The sequence below is a fragment of the Eriocheir sinensis genome, chromosome 56, assembly GCF_024679095.1.
Source record: "Eriocheir sinensis breed Jianghai 21 chromosome 56, ASM2467909v1, whole genome shotgun sequence".
Taxonomy (NCBI): domain Eukaryota; kingdom Metazoa; phylum Arthropoda; class Malacostraca; order Decapoda; family Varunidae; genus Eriocheir; species Eriocheir sinensis.
Window position 1 is genome coordinate 2,406,438 of NC_066564.1, and position 12,656 is coordinate 2,419,093.

The window sequence follows — 12,656 nt, forward strand, 5'->3', positions numbered from 1 at the left end:
ACTACATAAACGGTGACAACATTGAAGCTTCTGTGTCACCCCGTCTGGCGCCGCTATTCACTCCTCGTCCTCGGCCATTCCTCCCACCAAGGGGTCACTCACTGCGCCTCATTCTCGCTATAAAATGATGAGTCCAGAACGCAGGGACGGCGAGCACCACCGTAGCGTTGCGTGTGAGGTGTCCTGCTCGTCTTTGTTTTAGTTATTCACTCACGGTAACTGCAAAAAACATTAAAACTGGCGCCTTTGTGACTGTTACAGGTATGGGCGTATGTTAATGAGACCGTCGTACAAACATTAATATTTGCTTCCGCTATTCGCATGACTTAACGACGAACACCAGGTGAGGGGACGGACGCGCTTCCTTGTGAGTCTTTGCAGCGAGGGAATCCTTAGAGCAGTGCGCGGTAATCCTCCTAATTGCTAATCCTCCTCCACGTCGTGCATATTAGCGTAGCAGAGAAGACACTTACCGCACACCCATACCCGGAACGCTTATTCGTTTTGATGAGCACAAAGCCAATACGAGGAAGCCCCGCAAGCACTAGGAAGAACACGTCATTCGTTCGCGTGGCATCAAACGTATTTATTCGCTTTTGTTTTGTTTTTCAGAACGCGTCCCTTCCTTCCCACACACCCGCCTCTCGCTCCTGCCTTTAGTTGCCCGGTCTGACAATACGGAGTTGATTTTGTTTTCCTGGCACTGTTTTTCTTTGTATGGCGGAGTTAACGAAGTGCGCCTCTTGTCGGGGATTTGCTGGGCGAGACAATCACTTCGGGCTCGCTTCTTGGGTCGTTTCTCTCCGTGTGGGTGGCGGCGGTGGAGCCTTAATGAGCGTGGATAGCTCCGTGCCCCGGCGAGGCTCTAAGCTGGCTCGCGTAATGTCATTTAGGTCATTAGCCGGTGCAGGAAGTGACCAGAAGCCATTCGGTCAGGGTTCGCCCCTCAGTTGGTTTGTGGGAGTCACTGGTGTAGGGCGTGAGGGAGGCCGCACTGCTGCCGCTTTCCTTGTTGTCGTCCGTCGTACTTTTCTATTTTATTTTCCTGTGGTGGCAGAAGTGAGTGTGTGCTCGTGATTCGTGTCTCATCAACAGTTGACTTTGAGTGGCGACGCGCCGCTGTCCGTGTTCGCTCACACCATTAAGTTATTAATTAAGATGAACAGTGACTCCCTCTCTCAACGTATTTTGGCCTCGTTAACCCGGTGAAGAGTGTCTTGAATAGTGCCGTGACAAGATCGTTCCTGAAAGGAGAGTCGGCGCCATGAGAGTTAAGGCCGTCTATCGTCGTTATGTCCAAAGTAGCTGACGTTCCTCTGACGCCCTCGTGTTGTATTTCTTTGTTGTTCTTTGTTGTGTGTTTGTGGCTCACAGGAAGGAGTGATTGGCAGTGAAGGGTTCTGTGATTATTGTAGTTGCTGGTTGTGCCTCCCAGGGACTGGTGGTTGTGACAGTCATGCTCTTCACCCTCCCACTAACACTTATGATACTGAAGGATGGAATGTTTGAGTTAGTTTTCCATCCCTTATACTGATAGTTTACTTTTGTGAAGTGCAAGGCGCCTTCATTGATGTTGTTTTCCCTTCTTTCTCTTTTCAGAGGAGACGAAGGAAGGAATGTCAGGTCGTTCCCCAGACCAGGTGCACGCCTGCCCGTGCTGCCACTTCACTTGCGAGTCGGAGTCAGCCTTGCAGCAGCACATGGCTGGGGAGCACGGCGGGGAGAAGAAGGCGGGGCTGAGGTGCCCGCTGTGCGAGGAGGCCTGCCTGGACATGGCCGCCCTCGAGAAGCACGCCGTCACCATCCACTCCGCCAACCCTGACGGCTTCCAGCGTCTCATGCTGCTCGTGAAGCTCAGCGCCGCCTCAAGCAAAGCTGATGAAGACGACGATCACCAAGCGAACCAAAGCGAACAGAATCAGCGGGCGCAGGATTCGATGAATCAGCAGCGGCAGCCAATCAAGCAGGAAGAGAACCATACGTCAAGTGGTGCAGGTAAGCGTGGTGAGGAGCGGGGCGCGAGCCGGGAGCAGGAGGAGTGTGGCGTGTGTGGGCTGGCCTGTTCCTCCATCGACGAGTTAGTGACTCACCAGGTGTCCGTGGGTCACACCCCCATCTCAGAAACCCCACGGGGCCCTGGTTACCTTTGCTGGAAAAAAGGCTGCAACCAGTACTTTCCCTCAGCCCAAGCGTTGCATAGTCACTTCCGGGAGATCCACGGGGCCGCCCCTCAGCCCTCGGTGGCTGTGTCTGAGCGCCATGTGTACAAGTACCGCTGCCAGCAGTGTTCCCTTGCGTTTAAGACTGTCGAGAAGCTGCATCTGCACGCTCAGTACCATGCCATCCGGGACGCTACCAAGTGCCTGCTGTGCCACCGAAACTTTCGTTCTCTGACGGCACTGCAGAAGCACGTCAACTCTGACCATCTAGAGTTGACAGCTGTAGAGCGGCAGCAGTTTCAGGCGTCCATTGTGGGGGCACCGGTGGGTGCCGGGGCGGGGCCAGTTCTTGACCCCAACACCACTGCACTGCTCCGCCGGGAGTCCAACAAAGGAGATGAGATTGAGGAGATAGCGCGGGGGACAGAGGAGCCGCCCCTCCCACCGCAGCAGCAGGCTATCGAAGATTACCTTAATTCGGACACCATGGCGCTGGACAACTACTGTGACCCCTTGAGACGCTACAAGTGTCACCGGTGCCGCGTGGCCTTCACCAGGCAGAGCTACCTCACCGCGCACCAAAAGACTCTCCTCCACCGGCGCGGTGAGAAGCTTACTTACCCCATGGAGAAATACCTCGACCCTAACAGACCGTATAAATGTGACGTCTGTAAAGAGTCCTTCACCCAGAAAAATATTTTACTGGTGCATTATAATTCTGTAAGTCATTTGCACAAGCTTAAAAAAGCTATGCAAGATAAAGAAACCAAAGCATCGCATAGTAACAATATTCAGACCCAGTCTGACGCGAGTAGCGCTGAGGAGAGAAACCTATCCCTTGGGGACGGCCAAGCCGGCCCCCCTCGCACCCCCTCCGTCAGCGAGGAGGAGGAGCGCAACAAGCCGTACAGGTGCCACGTGTGTCGCGTAGCATACTCCCAACAGTCCACTCTCGACATTCACCTCCGCTCTGTTCTCCACCAAACCCGCTCTGCTCGCCTGTCAGAGTTTCTTCCCGCCAACACTTACCTTGACCCCCAACGCCCACTTGCTGATCAACCTCCCCCACCCTCCTCCACCCCCCAACCTTCATCCGCCCCTCAACAAGACACCCACACCACTCGCTCCCCCTCCATCTCCCAAAGTACCCCCCCCGCGTCGCACCAGCAGTGTGTCTCCCCCTCTAGTAGTGGCGGCGGCGGCCAGGGAAGCTGCGGACGCTGTGGTTGCGTGTGGAACACGGTGGAGCAGGCTGCACAGCACGCCCTGCTGTGCAGCCTTCTTCCACCTAACGTGAACTTCCCTTCGCAATCCAACAACAATAATAATAGCAACATAAGTCCGTCAGCTGCCCTGGACGCCGCTTGGGCCGCCTTCTGCGGCGCCTCCCTCCTGCTCCCGACTCAGCCCCACGATCGCTCTCTCTCTCCATCTGAATGTTCCATAGAATCTCTCTCTACCTCTAGATTCACTGTACCTTTCAGAAAGTCTTCACGCCTACACAAGCACTTATTAGAGAGCTTTGGCTTTGATCTAGTTGTTCAGTATGTTGAAAATCAGCAACCTTGTCCTTCAAATGACTCTGATGAAGGGACTTCTGAGGACCCTAAAAACAAACCCAATTCTAGTTTACCTGAATTAAGTAAATCTAAATGCCCTAAATGTTCTAAAAAGTTTTCTAGTATTTGGGTTTTAAAAGCCCACTTAGAAGAAATTCATCACTCCTATGTACCTTTTGCTATACTTAAGAAATTCTCTGAGGAGTACCGTAAAAAGTACAACACTAGTCGGCACTGCTCTAGCAGCGATCCCTCTGCTCTTACAGATGAGGAGCGAGGCCGGGACGCGGAGGTCGTCCAGGGGGGAGAGAAGGGGACTTCAGATGAGAGAGAGAAAGAGGCAGAGTCAGGCAGCAGGAACGACGCCGTGGCCACGCCCACCTCTCGCGCCACGCCCACACCTGGTGCCACGCCAACCTCCACCACCGCCTCCTCCATCTCCTCTGCCGTTGATCATCAGGGTATGAACATGCCGCCTCAGATGGCTGAAATGGCAGCTGCACTTAATGCTTTGACTGCTGCACAAATGCAACAAATGCAGTTCAATCCCATGATGATGGCTGGATTGGGCTTGGCGGCGGGACTGCCCCTGCAGCTCAACCCTCTGGCGGCAATGAACCTGCACCCGCCGCTGGCCCCCATGCTGCCTCCTCACATGTTCGACCCGATGGCCTTGGCCTCCATGCAGCAGCAGGGGCCACCGACCTCCGGGCCGCCCTCCATGTCTAATGAACCTCTGTTTCTCAAGCAGCAACATCAGCTACTTCAGCAGCAGCAGCAGCAACAACACCAACACCAACAACAGGCTGCTGCGGCTGCTGCCGCTGCCGCGGCAGCTGCCGCAGCTCAGCAGAAGAGAGCCAGAACGCGCATTACTGATGAACAGCTGAAGATTCTGCGCGGCCACTTCGACATCAACAACTCCCCTACGGAGGAGCAGATCAACGAGATGGCCAAGCAGAGCGGCCTGCCCCCCAAGGTGATCAAGCACTGGTTCCGCAACACACTCTTCAAGGAGCGACAACGCAGCAAAGACTCGCCATATAATTTTAGCATCCCGCCGTCCACCACACTTAACCTGGAGGAGTACGAAAAGACAGGTGAGGCCAAGGTGATGCCGCTCAACCCAGAAGAGGCTCGCGAAATAGTGGCGATCAACAGCACGAGAGAGGAAGAAAGAGCTGTGGACCGTTTGCCCAAGGAAGAAGCAGCCCCTGACCACATCCCAGCCGTGTCCCCGCACAACAAAGTTCCTAGTCTTAATCAAGACAATAGCCGAGTACAAGAAAAGAACGGGGAAGGCTTAGGTGGGTCAGTGGATATTACTAACCAACAGCCGCTCCATCCACAGCAGCTGCCGCAAACGCCGCAACCGTCGGAGAAACAACAGCTGGACCAGCAACCCCTGCTGCCCCCGCTCCACCAGCAGCAACAGCAGCAGCAGCAGCAGCATCAGGTGAGCAGTGGACCTCAGTTGGTATCCTCTGCGTCGTCATCCCCTCTGGGATTGACGGCGACATCATCGTACTCGAGTCTCACCCCGCCGCAGTCATCATTGTCGCTCACCTCACTCATTACCTCTCAGTTCGAGACCAACCCCATGCTGACCCACAAGCTGCCTCACACACCACCCACAGTTCCTAGTTCTGGCCTTATTCCCCCGAGCTCAGGTGTGAGTCCCACGCCGCCCCATCTGTCCTTCCCATCGACGCCGCTGTCCGCCCCCCACACACCCACTTCCTCATCCTCCGGAACAGGCAAGCGAGCCAACCGCACGCGCTTCACCGACTACCAGATCAAGGTGCTACAAGAGTTCTTCGAGAACAACGCGTACCCCAAGGACGACGATTTAGAGTATTTGTCCAAGCTGCTCAACCTTTCCCCGCGCGTCATTGTGGTGTGGTTTCAGAACGCCCGCCAAAAGGCACGCAAGGTGTATGAGAACCAGCCGCCCATCGACCCCACTGATGAGGGCGCGGGAAGGTTCACGCGGACGCCGGGCCTCAACTACCAGTGTAAGAAGTGCTTGCTTGTCTTCCAGAGGTACTATGAGCTCATAAGACACCAGAAGACTCATTGCTTCAAGGAAGAAGATGCAAAGCGCTCTGCTCAGGCCCAAGCAGCGGCGGCCCAGGCGGCAGCTCTCTATAATGATGAAAATTCCAATCACTCGAGCATCACTGATTCATCTCAACAGTCAGGTGGACTGGAAACCAAAACCTCGGAGAGCACCTTGCAGTGTGATAAATGCAGCCTGGTATTCAACAGGTTCGATCAGTGGCGTGAACACCAAATTGTTCACCTCATGAACCCTGCATTGTTTTTAAATAAAGGTGCAGACTCTCCCTTCACCAACCTTCAACAACAGCAGCAGCAATCGCAGCCTTCACAACAGCTTCACCAGACGCCCACTTCCGTCCCCCAGCCCCAGCCCAGTCCCCTCCTTCCCCCTGCCTCCCCTCTCAAGCGTAAAGCTGAGGAGAGCGAGGACGAGAGGGAAAGTACGCCAGGGACCAACGAGGGCCAGAGGGACAAGCGGCTGCGCACCACCATCCTGCCGGAACAGCTGGACTACCTCTACCAGAAGTACCAGATGGAGGCCAACCCATCGCGGAAGATGCTCGAGACCATCGCTCAGGAGGTGGGTCTCAAGAAGAGGGTCGTCCAAGTCTGGTTCCAGAATACTCGAGCGAGAGAAAGGAAAGGTCAGTTTAGAGCTCATGCACAAGTGATTAACAAAAAATGTCCTTTCTGTCCTGCTATCTTTAAAGTCAAGTCTGCTCTTGAATCGCACCTTTCCACTAAGCACGCGGATCAGTACTCTAAGGGAGATGTGGACATTGATGCACTGCCTGATGTAGAAGACTCTGGTGTTGGGAACTTCGGCCTGTCTTCAACTCCTTCTGCAACTCCAACCTCTCAAGTGATGCACTCTTCTTTCTTCTCCTCCTCAGAAGTTCCGGAAGACTCGATAGCCATGTACCACGAGGAGGCAATCCGGCGTTACCTGAATGATGTCAACTTGTCCTCTGATGGTACCCGGCGGGAAGGTGAGAGTCCACTTGATCTAAGTAAACCTTTAGACTTGGTGCGGCCATTGGGGTTTGATTCCTCTCTCTTAGAAACAAGCAACGAGCACAATGATGACCATTCTGAAGAGGACAGTTATTACCTTGATGTTTGTGAGCAAGACGAGGGAGATATGGGATTAAACTCTCATGAGAGCAATCCTACTTCGCCAGCGTCCTCCACCACCAGCTCGGCAAGGCAGCCTGGACACCAGCCCAACACACCCAACAAGCGGTTCCGCACACAAATGTCGGCCATTCAAGTCAAGATCATGAAAAGTGTGTTCCAAGACTACAAGACCCCGACGATGGCTGAGTGTGAGTTGCTGGGGCGGGAGATAGGGCTGGTCAAGCGGGTGGTGCAGGTGTGGTTCCAGAACGCGCGGGCAAAGGAAAAGAAAGCCAAGTTGGCGCTGCAGAAGATGCTCGGCATGGAGCCCGAGGCCCCCAAGCCCCCGGAGGAGTGCAAAGTGTGTAATTTTAAGTACAGTCATAAGTACTCTATTCAGGACCATTTGTTCACGCGCTCACATATCGAAAACATGAAAATGTTCCTGGAAAAAGTGAAGGAAGAAAGTGAGTCGGCGAGCATGAATACCAGCCTCAGTTCCATGCCAGCAGAAGCTGACCGGCCGCCCGCGTCCATGACGCCAGCGGCTGGCCTGGCACACCAGCTGCAAATGGCACAGCATCTAATGGCGCTCGGGTCCCCGCCCTCTGTTGTCGGTGCTGCTGCCAGTGAAGACAAGAAGGGCGCCCCTGGCGGCAGCAGCGCCGACGACCTGAGTCGCCTGCAGCTGCTGCAGCAGATGTACCAGCAGATGGGCCTCGGGGGGCTGCAGGGGGCGCCGCACCCGCTCCTTCAGCACGCCATGATGGCCGGCGCCGGTGAGTAGCGGTCCCCCTCCCTCCCACTACTGTCCGCACCCGCTGCCCGTCCCGCCCGCACACCACCCAGCGCCGCCCGCACGTTACCCCGCCCTACCCCGCTCCCCCCGGCCACGCCTGTCAGGGGACCACTACTCTTACGCCTGCTCACGCTCACTGCGCCCCCCAGGCTTGGCCATGCTGGCCCGCCGTTAATATCATTGGGCCCGGCCGGATAAGCGAGCAGCAGCAGCAGCAGCAGACCCCAAGCAGGCCTGGCCGGGGCGAGCGTCAGTGTAGCTTGGCCCTGTCACGCTTTATCCTCCCTGGCAGCGTCACGCTTGTCGGTGTTGCTGCTGCTGGACCATCCTGTGTTCCTTCTCGCTTTTACGGACCCGCCTGTCACTTCCCATATATGTCTCAAGCCCAAGCCCAGGTCGCGGGGAACACGGACGCGGTGTACGTGCCCCCGGAGAGACGAGTCTGTTGCTTATGTGTTGGTTGATGTTTAACTGATGGCAATTTTTGCAAAGTTACGAAAGTTCCGGATACCAGGCCTTACTCTGAGTCTGAGGCCTTACAAGCTTCATTAGAGCTGGTTTTATGTACTGTTTGTGTAATCCTCTAGAACAGCCACGTTGGTAGATAATAGAGTCTAAAACCTACTAATGGTGAAACACTACAATACCTCGCATCAAAGCATATGAATTGAGTGTACCCTAAAGTTAAAAAGGATTACTCCCGCACCAGATTAATGCTGTATACTAACCTACTAGATAATGTTCCTACCACTTTTTATGCTAATCACGTGATGAATGTTTCAAAACGCATAATTATTATTTTCACTAATATTAGCGTTACGATAAAACCCAAAACAATCATTAGCAGATTTCTAAGCCTACAAAAAACTTGTTTACTATTACATTTGATTATCATATAACTGTAAAACTGAATAGCTTTTACATTAATTAGTTCTGCTTATAGAAATGGTATCTAGGCTTTAGCGTGCAAATCCTCACCTTTCCCCTCACACACTAACCTCACTACAAGCGTTCCGGATTCTCGGCTGCTGCGCCAAGGGCCTTTCTGAACTTTGAGAGCGAATTCAAGAAAACCTTAAAAATTTACTGATATTAAAACTAAGTACAAGAGAGTTTCCGACTCCGCCTCGCCTCGTCCCCCGCGCGGCAGCGAGACTCCGGACCTGTAGCCACCCTCTCTGTATCTACCACAAGCAGCAGGTTCCTGAGATAACCACGAGTGATTCATACAAAACTTGACCATAGATTCCTCATCAGTCTTCCACAGCCAACCGACCCAACTGAAGGTATTAAGTAAAAACTACTGTTCAAAGTTAACCTCTTGATGACAACCGCTCACAGTACCGACCCTGGAGACTGCCCCGTGGCAATCCGGCATGTTTGCTGCCCCGCCACAACAGCCTCTTTACCAGAAAGCTGAGAGGAAGACCACAACACACTACATCCTTGATCCCACACCATTTGTAAGATTAGACGAGCTACGACGAGAGCGTTCGGTGTCTCCCATGCAATGTATGTATAATGTATATTAATCCAAGGGAAGTAATAACTGTCAAATGTAACATTATAAAGCACTGGGTTGTAGTGTTTGTAAACTCTCAGTGAGTTTGAGAACAGTTTTATCTTCGGCAGCAAAGTGCTCTTTGGAATGCTTCACAAAATGACTAAAAGGACCGTCACGCTCAGAGCCTCAAAACCTTCACCACTCGATGTTCAGGAGACAAAGGGTGATGGTGCAACTTGGCTGGACCAGAACGAACACTACAACCCGGCATGATAAAGCCCCCATACTCTACCTCGCACACATTTTGCCGAACGAAGCAAGTAGCTGGTGAGGGACGGCCTGCGGCGCCCCGCCCTACCCCGGCGACCCGTGAAGGGGCGTCGGGGGGAGGCGAGGGTGGCGCAGGTCTTCCTCATCAATGCAGCAAGATGATAATGATGGGAAACTGGCGAGGCCGAACCGCGAGTCGCCTCCCCGCACCTGAGGGAGCCCGAGGGGGTGGGAGAACACCTGCCGCCGCCCCGGGCCGCCCGTCGACGGTGCGGCGGGGGACGAGAGGCTCAGTGTGGCCAGTTTGTCTTCATTTAATTGTATGTGTAAGTGTGTTTGTATGTTTGTAATTTTCCTGCGTCTATCACACAGTTCCTTCCAGCTACGACTGGCCTTGTACCAGAGGGTCGTGTCTGTTGCGGAACGACTCGCTAATTTAATTGTTGTCCCTTGTAGACCACATTGATATCAGTCTGACAACACCGGGTGACACCTCAACTTTTTTCTGATAGGTAGATATAACAGCACAGTGTCCGAAGCTGCCGAAATCCCTGTGTTATCAGCCCTCACAGAGATGGCCCGAATCCCGGCCCTGCCCCCCGACTCACCGGTGTCCGTTGTAGTTTGCTTTGTCATATCACTTGTGTGCGGTTCAGAACCGTCGTGTGGATTGTTTGGTGCTTGAGAACTATGACGTAAGGAATCCATAAATGACGCAGCTTGGAGACGAATGCTTTCGGCAGCCTCGGACACGGTGAGCTCAGCATCAGCAGTGATCGGTCAGCTCCGGTGGTCCTGCCAGGCTGAGGTGCGCGCCGCAGGTCCGCGGGCTGGCCAGGCACAGGGCACCACTATCTCAGTAAGACACACTTATTAGTTCATTCATTTCTGTTTTGTTGGAATAGCAACCAGTTATCATGTTTGTTATGCCGCGCCGGCACTAAGAGTACTGTGGTAACCTTTCAGTTCCCTGTTAGAACAACTTTTGTGTTGGGTCGATCATTATTTTCCCAGACTGATGTTGACCACTACTATATCATGAAACGGTTCCTCGCTTTTATTTGGAAATTATTTATATAACTGAAATGAATCGCAAAGTTCCTATTTGAATGTGAATATTTGAAATACTATTAGTACTGATATAATAATAGTAATAATAACTGCTCGTACAGCTAGGACGCCTGGATCTCGCAATGGTGGTGACTGTCTTGATATTACCGTGTATGTGAGTGTTCCTTATATTTTTACATTAATAATAATTGTTGTAATCATTTTATGGACCACATCGGTATGACCCTGTCCACTCTAGGTGATGATGGTGTTACTGAACTTCGGTATTTATCTGGCCTCTCTTTTGTACATAGTGGTGTGGGCGCCCGCCGCCCCGCCGTGTTACGTTGTACATTATCATTATAATTATTATTATAATTATTATTTTCATGAACACGAGTTTATAAGCTAAGTCTTAAATGTCTGTTGTGCTTATTGTACAGCCTACCAAGCCTACCCGGTCAAAGAGGCCTTTTATGTTGTATATTAATTTTGTTTCCTCTGTCACTTTGATTCTTCCTTTGTATATTTCTTCATATATCATTTAGTTGAAGAGAGGCAGTTGTGTTTTGTTGTATATTATTGAGTTAGAGCCGTTCTGATTATTTCCTGTACGTATGTGGGAAATTAGTGATAATAAATCTCAGAAATGAAATAAAAAAGTCTTTTATGAATCTTCTGGTAAGCTAAGTGAGGGCGGGCGGGCGGGCGGTGAGCCCCGCCGCCCGCCCGGCACATTATGTTTGGTTCCTTTATTCTTATTTGCTACACTCCCTTCTTTCAAGTCAGATGGTTTAGTTCTCTCAAAATTGAGTTACGTGAAGGCTGAAAGCGTTGCTCGGTAGCCAGGCTGACGACACACCTCGGAGCTCCAGGAGTCCACAGGGTCACGGGGGCTTGGCGCATGGGGAGACGTGAAGCGCGTGCACCGCTTTGTTTAATATATATATATATATATATATATATATATATATATATATATATATATATATATATATATATATATATATATATATATATATATATATAACACACACACACACACACACACACACACACATAACCAGCCCAGAGGGGCGTGCCGCCAAAGCTCAGCAACTAAACTTCGATGCGGCTTCAGGTCTCTCTGTGCCAAGTCTTGCCCGTGCCCGCACATAAGGAACGGTACAACATCACATTCCTCTACAAAGAACAAGAGGATACCAAACATACATGGTCCCAGGCAGAAACCCAAACCAGCTAATTTAATCATGATACTTTCGAATCCTCGAATACTCAGCGATACCCAGCCGCACGAGCCTGTCTAGCGCCTCCCCGACACCCAGCCACCGGGGCGGAGGCGGCGCGGCAACACTGGGCAGAAGCAGTACCGCGCTGCCCTGTCAGGTGGTCACGTGTGCCCGGGAGGAGCTTGACAGACACGTGCTGCCTCACGTCAGAGTACAGCCAGGCCTTGTGAGAGAACTCTTGAAACTTTGTTATAAAGAAAAAAATATATTCACCCCACAGCATCATCAGCCTGACCCTTTGCTCACTGTTCGGTGTTGTTCATGCATCCTCCCCGCCCATCCCCCCACCCCCCTTCACTTTGAATGATTGCCTGGACTATACCATTATCTGAAGCCTCCATTTCCCTGAACGTATCCATGTCCCCCTGGCTAGACGTTAGTGGAGCGGAGAGTAGATGTCCTAAGTGTTGTGCATGAGTAGTCAATGTTCGTACGTGTCCTTGGTGTCCGTGTTAGCTGTGATGGTCCTTGGTGGTGCCTGCCTGCCTGCCCCTCCCCCCACCTGTCCAGCTGTTGCCAGGCTCAGAGGTAAGTGACTTTTTTGTCAGTTTTTTTTCTGATTCAGACTCGTGTCGCTGCTTACAAGGAGCTCCAAGTGATGTACGCATATTACCCGAACATGAGAGAGAGAGAGAGGGAAGGTATAACTACTCTAAACGGAAACGAAACCGTCCGAACTCCGAATCGAAGCTTCATCACCTGCGAGCAATACATTATCCCGTAACTGACGAAAATAAACGAAAACTCCGCCGTCTTTTACTGAGCCAAATTCATGAACGTGTAATTTCCTGAGATTCGCTCGCGTGGTTCTCAACATAAACAAGCGGCGACTCCAGTAATAGGAGTAAC

The 12,656-nt window shown here is 52.1% G+C and overlaps 1 protein-coding gene across 3 annotated transcripts in view; it reads left to right on the forward strand.

The window, feature by feature from the left end:
* LOC126984165 (zinc finger homeobox protein 3-like) overlaps positions 1 to 11,180 on the forward strand; it is a 46,778-nt gene extending 35,598 nt beyond the window's left edge. Inside the window, exons 3-5 of one of the 3 annotated variants that reach the window (XM_050837577.1) lie at positions 1,600 to 1,995; positions 3,985 to 6,423; positions 6,673 to 11,180. In XM_050837577.1, the coding sequence (XP_050693534.1) occupies positions 1,600 to 1,995; positions 3,985 to 6,423; positions 6,673 to 7,682 (3,845 nt within the window). In that variant the 3' untranslated portion in view covers positions 7,683 to 11,180. Of the gene's footprint in view, positions 1 to 1,599 lie in introns of all 3 variants that reach the window. The other 2 variants (XM_050837576.1, XM_050837575.1) reach the window with 2 other exon arrangements.
* The last annotated feature ends 1,476 nt before the right edge of the window (positions 11,181 to 12,656 follow it).